The 10705-nt window shown below is 32.9% G+C and overlaps 1 protein-coding gene across 6 annotated transcripts; it reads left to right on the top strand.

Moving 5' to 3' along the window:
* The first annotated feature begins 661 nt into the window (after positions 1 to 661).
* LOC132730771 (uncharacterized) lies at positions 662 to 10339 on the top strand. Of its 6 annotated transcripts, none has more exons than XM_060716773.1 (3): positions 682 to 1092; positions 4151 to 4206; positions 8516 to 10339. In XM_060716773.1, exon 3 carries the CDS (start codon positions 8899 to 8901, stop codon positions 9676 to 9678), a length of 780 nt encoding a protein of 259 aa, XP_060572756.1. In that variant the 5' UTR covers positions 682 to 1092; positions 4151 to 4206; positions 8516 to 8898; the 3' UTR covers positions 9679 to 10339. The 6 variants fall into 6 exon arrangements, with proteins under 6 accessions (XP_060572751.1, XP_060572752.1, XP_060572756.1 ...); XM_060716774.1 differs by having other exon boundaries at positions 682 to 1096; XM_060716768.1 differs by lacking the exon at positions 8516 to 10339 and having other exon boundaries at positions 662 to 1092; positions 4151 to 6159.
* Positions 10340 to 10705: the final 366 nt, after the last annotated feature.

The following is a 10705-nucleotide window of genomic DNA, read 5'->3' as shown; positions in this document are numbered from 1 at the left end:
TATTAAACCAGTACTTAAATATATGCACGAGGTAATAATTCTAAACTAGAGCTGTTCAGAGCCTCTTCTCGCTTGGAACGATTGACAAATCAATGAATCTCATTTTAAATATTTCTAAAAGCGAGATTGGAACAAATTTAACTCTTGTATAAAGTACCATATAACTGGAAGATTGTTTTAGGGGTACCTCTCTCCGGGATCTGTTTCAGTGCCAACATGCCAATGAGAAAAAAGTTATAATACTTTCGTATCGTACTTAAATCTGTTTTTACGACATCAATTGACATAACTCGATTGCAAAAATATCTAGGCGATTTTTTAAGTGAAAAATAATTCTATTCTTCCATGATATACATAAATATGCTATCGTTTGTATGCGGTTGAGAGTTTTTTTATTTATCAAAAGTCATTTCACCCAACCAAGCTTAATGGTCCGGACAACAGTTTCTTAAAAAAATTTCATTTTTTTGAAATAGGCAATAAAGTTACTGACCCATTGTGATGAATTAGAATTTATTTACGTCGTTTTTTTAATTATACATACAGAATTTAAGGGGATGATGGGGGAAGCAATTTAAGGGAGCACCCGCCGGCTCCACACCATCACCCTACATCCATCCTATATATCTAAGCGAAAACATTATTGGGCTCTTTAATGCATTTCTATTCATTCGAGTGTATTATCGCTGTCTCATTACCATAAACACGAGCTTTATCCGCGTTTTATATATACACGAAAAAGTGTGTTTGGTTTAAACCGAAACAATAAAAAATGACAGGAATTGAACTTGTTTTGTCAATAGAGACGAAACTTGAAACTTGTTTTAAAAGTTGCACAATTAATCAAGTGTATCTAGACACATACGTTAGACATACATGTGTTGTGTCAAATAATAGTTAATATAGTAAAATGTTGTTAAATCGATGTATATTTTTGAACTGAATAAAGATTGTATTGGTAATCCATAATTCAGAGTCCCGGTGGAATTGTTATAGGAACGTATCTACCCTCGTCGTGCATTTATAGCAAGGTATCAATGGACTAGAGAAAAACTTCAGGAGAAAAAAAACTCCTTTGGAATAAGCGTATCAGTAAGTGAGTATTTTACTTTAAATATAACCTGATTATTGCAAGCGTAATTATCGCAAATCTATTATTATTTAACAGGGCACAGTGAAATTAAGATTTTGTTTTCGCTTTTTATTTTAAAACAAAACTCAAAGTGGTTAATTGACGAATACGAATAAAATGAAGATAATAACATGTGCTCGAAACAAAACTTGTTTTCAATCATAACATTCAAAATAAGCAATACGTTTATTCAATTTTACGTTATTTTGAACTCTTCCGAAAATGTTTAACAAATGTAATTTGTTAGAAGTTTAAGTACCTATATAATAACGTTACACCTAACATTTGTATATAACTTAGATAAAATGTATTGATTTACAAAAAAATGTCTATTAAATTTCTTAACTAAAATTCATGCTATTAATATTCCGTGTTGACATTTTATGCTTTATTGTTTTAAACTGTGTAAAATTTTGTTAAATCTAAATATATTGTACGTCCAATATTTTTGGCCTGTCTGTTAAGCATACAGTATCGCGCTCATTTGAATATTCTATAAAACTTTGGATATATGTTTGATAGTAATTTAGTATTTAGTTTTTCTTTAAGATTTGCATTTAGAATATTTACTTACGTTTTTTATTTGAAAATCATGCAAAAATTAGACTCATGAATCAATATCCCCATCGTTTGTAACCCCAATGGCTAACGGTCCTGGGTCTGCGTTTGCAGTTTACAACAAATATTTGTTTGATAAATCAAGTGCTTGCCTAGACTTTCCCATAAACTTAAGAATGATTTACCGTTTGTTCTTTTCATCAACATGCCAGTAAAGAATACCTGTATGAAAATCTTCAATGTGTTTTTCTTTCAAATATCGTATTCAGTCATTATTTATGAATTATTTTCTCATCTATCATTACCTGAATACCGTCACATGAATGCATGTTTATAGTGTGCCTTAAATCTAGTACTACCCACACATGGTTTTTAGAAATGTAAAATATAAATTTTTCAATTGTTTATCTATGTTTTGCATATTATTTGTTGCCCATAAAAGTTTTAACACTTTCATGATGAATGCATTTATGTCCTTTTATTTACGCAGTGATAGCCTCTCCACGTGAAAATGGTAATTAGATGTGAACAACGACAAAATAAAACACGATTCTTAAAATCTAAAACAGGTTTAAGTGTATAAACTTTGAAAAGCTTGCATTTCGGAAAGAAAGACGTGTAATAATCACTTACTTTTAAATATATGAACATGTATTGTAAAATTATCTTTAAGTGGACTATTAATTTCGGACAAATCAATGTGTGCGGGAGAATTCCTATTTATAACTACTCTATAGGCATGTATGTCTTTTTTGTGTCTAAAACTACCCCAGTTCTGTGAACATTTGTCGGCTTTTTGTGTGCTTGTTTGTTTAATATACACATAAAACAGTCCAATTGTTTTCGTATTTTTTTAGTGCATGCACTTTGAGCGCGTTCTGTAACAACGTCACCATTTTGCCTGCATTTATCATATTTTGATGAATATATGTCTATTGTACGCATATACAAAATACGCTAAATATACCAATTGCAAATAGAGCAAAAGAAGCGAATGATAGTTCATCAATGAGGCACACGCGTAATTTTTTTAACACTGTAACATGATAACCACAACAAAAATGAAAAAAACAAACTTTTATTTGAGAAACAAAAATGATAGCATTCCTGGAGCATAATGGGAGTTAAGACCTTAATTTGTGTAAGACTTTGTTGAGTTATATAGTATTCTTATAATTTTAAATCATTGTACGTCATAAAATGTCTGTTTGTGTGTGTTTGTGCTACTAGCTTTATCCATGTTTTTCCATTGATTACCCTATACTAACCGCTTGTTTAATTTTTAACTAATAGTTTATTAATGTTTGTGCTTTATATTGCCCGTATCTGCCTCACCATATTCTTCATGGTTAAGTCTGAATCTTCAGTGAATATATTAGATATTGCTTAACCACAATACCGTCATTTTACGATTGTTTAATCACAAAAGAACGATAAGGTTCTATGTGCTAGGTTTAATATAAGATTACACTGCCTCGTTAAAACATTTTGATGAAATTATTAATAAGTCCCGACAGTGACATGGAAAATATTGTTTTTTGTTTGCTTTTGCTTGTCATAAACCCAAGGCTGATTCTTATTGCCTAAGATTACCTAAGAATGAAGTTTGGAGTTCTATGAATGCGTTAAGTAACAGATAGAGCACCGTAAAACAAGAGGCTTTCTTATTTGTACAAGTGGGCAAAGCCCCTGATTATAAATCAGATTGCCAAGTGTTTTGATGTTCTTTCTCTTTTGTATCATTGGCAAAAATAAAAAAAAACACGTTCCCTGTCGTCACAATATGAGATCCCAGAAAAAAGTAACCAATGTACAAGCATCTAAATATGACTTTTCTATCGTTAGCCCTTTCCATGTTACCTGTCGTCACAATAAGTTAACCACAGGAAAAATAGGTCAATCAACGAGCATGCTCTATTTGTATCCCCGATAGACAGTGTTGTAACTGATTTGCAGGTAACTGACTCCTGACTGATCATGTGTGGGTACACGATTTCACCCTGACACATCTTCGATAGAAAGGTCTTAACACTGTGATAAAAGAAGTAATCTTCATGCTCATTTAAGGCGGTGTGATACTAGCTTCAATGTCTCCGACATATCACCCCGCTAATCAAACAAATTCATGATACAATATATCTAACTGGCGAATTAATATATGTACGCTCTTTACTTATCATTAATTATCGAACTTAACCAAATGACATTTGTGTCTTTACATTTAGCAAATATTGGATTAATATTTTAACTGACTTTATCGGTGACATCACGGAGCTTTCTGGAATCAATTTCTATAATAATAAAAACACTAATTAATACATAGATGGAATTGTATAATGCATCCACCCAGCCGTTTATTTACAGCTTTTTCAGGGATCGATATCAATATAAAAGCTTATAGGTCGATATCTGTTAACAAGAGATGTTTAAAATGATTTGGATTCCATTTTTATATTTCAGAATGGTGCTGTGTTGTGTATGTCTTTTGAATTGGCTTCATTTCTGTCCTCATCAAGGTGATGGAAAAAAATGTTTCTAACTCTACACCAATAACATTTTAACATTGCTTGGTGACGTTTTACACTAACCATTGGCTTAGGAACTACTAACCAGCGTTTGTTTTCTTTCGCAGTGGCTAATTAAAACTGAGTAACAACTGCTTATACACAAAATATCACCCTACTCCGATGCAAAACCCCATCTTTCTGAACAAATACGCCCCGCTGAAATGCTACGGTTGTACAATTCGTGGCATGAAGTACAATTAAAATTATTTTCTTCTCAGGCTTGCCTAATGTAAAACATCTTTACATGATCTGTAGCGGTTCTGAAGTGGACAGTATCTTATATTATTTGACCGCATATTGCTATCAAACGGTTCAATGACTCCATTTGATTAATTTTGGTGGCTGCAAAAAGAAGCCAAACTTACATGTGTATTTCAACATATTACCTGCACTGGCGCGTAATTAAATACTAGTAGGTGTAAGTGAATTACTCTTACGGACGCTTTAAGGTTTGTTTACTTGACAAGTGGCAGACGTTCTTGGTGTCAGTATTGTTATGAAGTCGCTTAGAAACTGTACAAAATCGCACAAAATCTATAAGCTCAATGTATTCAACGACTCAGCATTGATGATAAATTATGTCAGCATTAACAGGTCATACTTGATTTATAACCCTGGCGGCCATTAAAATGCCATCTTTTACATTCAAACGGAGATTTGGATTCATCGTCATACTGAGCATAAGTGTTATCATCCTATATACATTATTTACATTTAAAGAACATACTGATCAGTCGCAAAGTGTTCGTCCTCATATTATAGAACCAGACAAAATGAAAATGATCCAAGTTGAGCCCATTCTTAAAACTGGTGAAAAACATAAAGATCCGGACGTTAACAAAACAATGTATAAAAATAGAACAATTTGGAAGAGCTTACCACGAGGAACACAAATGGGTGAGCAACAAGTAGCCGCTATAACAAAAGTTCTTCCACAAAATGGTAACCTACTTGTTTGGGGACTTGGAAACGATAGTCCCTTCTGGCATGACATTACACAAGGCAAAGTTATCTTCATTGAGCCAAAAGGTTTCTGGTTTGATAAAATGAAAAATTCATATCCTTATTTGGAAGCATATCCAGTAAAATATACTACTGTGACTGAAAAATCCTTTGAAAAATATATAAACAACCGAGAAATTTGGTCTGACCTTGATCTAAGACCAGAGTTACCACTAGTTGTCACTCAGACGCCATGGGATGTAATAATTGTAGACGCGCCACCTGGATATAAAGGCGCGCCGGGAAGATACCAGTCTATTTACACGTCATCGTTAATTGCTAAGAATGGTACACACATTTTCGTTGACGACTACGAAAGGAAGGTTGAAAGAGAATTTTCGCTTAAAATGTTAGGAACACCAGTTGGAGTTGTTCATCGAAAGGCCAAGGGGATCATAGGTGCGAATCAACAGGCTCATTTCATATATATCAAGAGGAGATAATTGACTAAACATGAATTTAGTTGAATTTTAAAAACCAATAAATATTAGAAAATGTCTAAGTCAATTATTGCTGAGCTTTACGGCTATAGTTTAAGCGTACCCGTACTGTGACCGTACGTAAACGTGAGTACTTCGACGTAATTAACTTTCCGTTCGTAATGCTTCACATTTAGTTTTCATTTAAAAATTGCAAAGATCTAAACAGCCGTTTTCAAGGTAGTATATTCTGTATTCTGCTCTTCTCGAGGTATGTATTTCACAGATGGCCATTCCTTCGCAGCTATTTTACGCATGCGAAAAACTTCTTATTTCTATTTACTGTGATGTGAAAATACTATGTAATAAATGGAAATAAAAACTCGATGTCTGGATGTGTTTTACTATATTTCCACAATGCCATTTGTATAACCGGTTGACATTAACTAGCTGCACACAAAATCTCGTAAGTTCTAATAGAAAACCGAACCAACATGATAGTTTGAATACTGAGTGTGAAATTTTATTAAATATAAACAAAGTAGTATACAAAACACTAAAACCGAACTTATTTCCAAAAAGGAAAAGAAAGAAATAATGGTTCAGGTTGATATTCAATGCATTTATATCACACCCGATCACAGTCATGATATGGTGGGAGTTATCAGTGTGATTTGAAAATCAGTCAAACAGCCTTTGATATAAATAGAACAATTACCATGAATTACGCATTAAAGCAGTCTACGTCCAAACTTGTGTTTAACATGTGTTAATCTTTAAAATTATTCTAATTTGTCAAAATTAATGATGGGAAATGCACAAATGAAGTGTTTTAATTAATCACAAGACACCTACTTTTCACAAAAATTACGTGTAACTTGGTGAAACATACAGAAATTTTTATCACTCATTCCGTTGATAAAAATATTAAATTCTGTCAAACTTTTTACAATAAGAGTACATTCAATACATGTAATGTTATCGATAATATATTTCTTAAACTGTAATTACATTTTTCATTAGATTGATTTTTTCTAAAGATTTAATTTACTCATCTGGAGGTGTGTAGGTTTAATGATTGTGTTAATTTATGTAATAGTATTTGATATATGAGCCGCGTCATGACAAAACCAACATTGTGGGTTTGCGACCAGCATGGATCCAGACCAGCCTGCGCATCCGCGCAGTCTGATCAGGATCCATGCTGTTCGCTATCAGTTTCTCTACTTGTTATAGGGTTTGTAAGCGAACAGCATGGATCCTGATCAGACTGCGCGGATGCGCAGGCTGGTCTGGATCCATGCTGGTCGCAAACCCATTATGTTGGTTTTGTCGTGACGCGGCTCATATATGATACACATGTGTTAATTGCAACAGAAACTTACCTCCATGAGAGAGGTATAAAATAATTCATTCCAACATCGATGCCTTAGAAACCAGTTATTGAAAATTATAAAAAAATTAAAGAATAGCACTTAATTGGTTGAAACAATCGACAGATGTAATTTACTTATTCACGCATGACACTGGAAACTTCATTTGAAGAATTTGGGCTTTAGACAATCACAATGGATGACTGGATGTGTTTCATCTATGTATCGTTAATATAATTACATGTAATATGAGCATCGTAAAACGCGGTACAGTAGCAGACAGACAGACGTCTCTAACAGCATCCTTTATATATGAGCCGCGTCATGACAAAACCAACATAATGGGTTTGTGACCAGCATGAATCCAGACCAGCCTTCGCCTCCGCGCAGTCTGATCAGGATCCATGCTGTTCGCTTACCAACTCTATTACAAGTAGAAAAACTGATAGCGAACAGCATTGATCCTGATCAGACTGCGCGGAGGCGCAGGCTGGTCTGGATTCATGCTGGTCGCAAACGCACTATGTTGGTTTTGTCGTGACACGGCTCATATTATTTTTTTCCGAGCACTGCACACATCAGCATTTAAAGCACAAGGTAAATCTCCTAGTTCAGGAAAACGTTCAAGTAACAATAGGGTAAACTAAGACAGGTTTCTAAATATTTATAATATATCTGCATTGATAGAACACCCAGCAAGCTAAATCTAGTATTACAGTCGAGTATCTTAACTTTGCTATTTTAAGAATAACTAAAGTGATTTATTGCTGTTAAATATTGCAGTAAATAAATAAATTTAAGCTAACGTAAGTGTATAGATATATACATTTCTTGTCTGAAGAGTACAGAATTATTGTTTTAATTTAAAAAGAAAGAAAACTTCCAAAACACCTGCATGACAGAAATATATTTGTATATTTCTAAAGCATTATAAAGTATGTTTCTTGAGGCATGCACGAAATAATTGATTAACGGTGAAAACCCTACTTAGATACTTTATTGTCATAGAACACTTTTTTGTGTACAAAATCTTACAAAATCTATATGTGTTTAATAATAGAGACATTCTATGTTACAACTCTTTCATAAATCGACCATATGATTACGGAAACAACAAAATTTCCTGTTGATAAATTCTATAACAATTGAAAAATATAACATAAAAAAACCCACCCAACACCGGCTTAAGCATTTTTTTATATATTTAAACATGAAACGATCAAATTGTTTTTTATAATGATTATTTAAAAGAATTCTGCTAGTATTCAAAGTGTTTTCCCCACATAAATGTTGCTATAACATTACAGTTTTATCTGCTTTTCTGTAAAAATGTATATGTGTGTAACTAATTACTTTACACAGGCATATGTACAATAATAATTACAAATTAATATTGATACAAATTATATACCAGCTACCTTTTTATATTGACTTATCTTATTAAAACGTCGTTACATATTTCAGATTGGTGAACGTTATCATTGTCAATCCCCTGGTTTGTTACATCAATTGTTCTAGGAAGAGAGATAGATGCTCGTCAGAAATTTGGCATAAAAATACAGTGAAAATTAAATAGCAAACAATTTGGAACCTACGGTGAATATCTTCACTGCAAAGCCAATCCGTTATGCGCCTTCACACTAAAATGGAATACGCTTTGGTAAAGAGCTGACCTGGTTGTTTTAAACAGATTTTTTTGCCTCATTCGCACATTTGTAGATGAATAGAACAGACCTTGGGTAACGTTTTGTTGATGCTTTCACATATCCATAATTTTCTGTTATTAAATGTAAATAGTTTTTTTTTCTTACACCATTTGTAACTATTGTAATATTTTATTTTAAAGAATGTCAGTGATATATTGTAAACTAAATAGTGGTCGTGCTTTAACTTTATGCACTAGTGTAATAGTCATTGTGATAATATTTTACACGCGACCTATACAACAAACGGAAATAATTTCCCCCGTCACACAGAAAGCGCAGAAAAATATCAACCCGAAAGAGCTTATATTAAAGCCACTTGCGTCTACAAATAGAACAATATTGAAGAGGCTACCGCCAGGAACTCAAATGGGTGAAAAACAAGTAGCAGTTATCACAAAAGCTCTTCCCCGTAATGGTAATTTACTTGTTTGGGGACTTGGTAACGACAGTCCCTTCTGGCATGACAGTACACAAGGAAAGGTTATCTTTATCGAGCCTAAAGGTGTATGGTTTAAGAAAATTAAAAACAGGTTCCCTTATTTAGAAGCATATGCAGTAAGGTATACCACTGATACGGTAAAATCATTCAATAAATACATAAACAACTCAGAACTTTGGACTGAGCTTGATCTTCGATCAGAGTTACCTCCCGTTGTCACCCAGACGCCATGGGATGTAATAATTGTTGACGCGCCACCTGGATATAAGAAGGGGACACCGGGAAGGTACCAGTCTATTTACACGTCATCGTTAATTGCTAAGAATGGTACACACATTTTTGTAGACGACTACGAGAGGAAAGTTGAAAGAGAATTTTCGCTTAAAATTTTAGGGAATCCCAGAGAGGTTATTTCACGACAGGCGAAGACATATGCTCCTGCAAACAAGCAGGCTCATTTTATATGTATAAAGGAGAAATAACCTAACAATATATTAACTAAAACAAGTTCTAAATTTGATTTTCGTTGATCAGCATTAGTACATTGTAAATAGCAATTGGGTAAATATGTAAAATATAAAGTTGTTTTTTCTGTTTTGATTTGTGAAAATAAACCTGTGAATACTAGTTATATGCATATATAACATATGCATACAACACGTTTGTTCGCTATATGGAAGCGGATATGTTAAGGAATATAGTACAAAGTTCGCTAAGGATTGTTTGATAAAAATTATGGTTATTTCTTTAAATTCCTTCTAAAACATTTGATTCATGTACTGTAATGCTATCTCTTGATATTAGAGATTTACTATCAATCAAAGATGGCATGAAATAAATGTGCATTGGTTGCTTTGCATGACCTTTAATTTTCAATTAAACAAAAGGCAGGTACAATAAGCTGTTGATTGTTTAATCCATCTTGCTCGGACATGAATTCAATATATATTTTTACACTAGTTGCTTTTGTATTATTTTTATAAACCTCACTTTTTTGCTGAAAAGGAGTCTTGTGTATGTTTTGAAATTAAGCTTTTCATAAATTATTTGATATCATGAATTATTTGTTAAACAGTGTAGTACTATCTTTTATGTATCAACTAAGCCTATTTGAAAACAATAACATGATTGTCAAAAACTGTATGTAATTATCTTGTTACATGATATTTTATCTGCATCATGCACTAGTCCTTTATTACCCAGGGGAAAGGTGGGGTATAGGGTAAAACAAGGAAAATGAGCTTAATATATTCTTTACATAGTATTTTGACTAGGGTTTTATTTTCTTTTCAAAATGGCATACGATTATTGAATATATTTAATTATCTGAAAATAATCAGAAATTTAGGAATAGGGCGAAATGGCCGATCTAGAAATCATCATAAGTGCAAAATTTATACCTTTGTACATATCAAATGTGCAGTAAATAATAACTCTAATTTTGTCATAACACAATTTATACGCAACAGCAGAAATTCTACATTTAAATATTGAACGACGATCTGTTAA

The sequence above is a fragment of the Ruditapes philippinarum genome, unplaced genomic scaffold (genome assembly GCF_026571515.1).
Source record: "Ruditapes philippinarum isolate M1 unplaced genomic scaffold, ASM2657151v2 ctg735_1_1_1_1, whole genome shotgun sequence".
Lineage (NCBI taxonomy): Eukaryota > Metazoa > Mollusca > Bivalvia > Venerida > Veneridae > Ruditapes > Ruditapes philippinarum.
Note: the sequence above shows the minus strand (reverse complement) of the source record. Positions and strands in the feature narration are given on the sequence as shown.

Excerpts from the sequence above, each read along its gene's own strand:
- LOC132730771 (XM_060716768.1), top strand. The coding sequence starts at position 4,887 with ATGCCATCTTTTACATTCAAACGGAGATTTGGATTCATCGTCATACTG.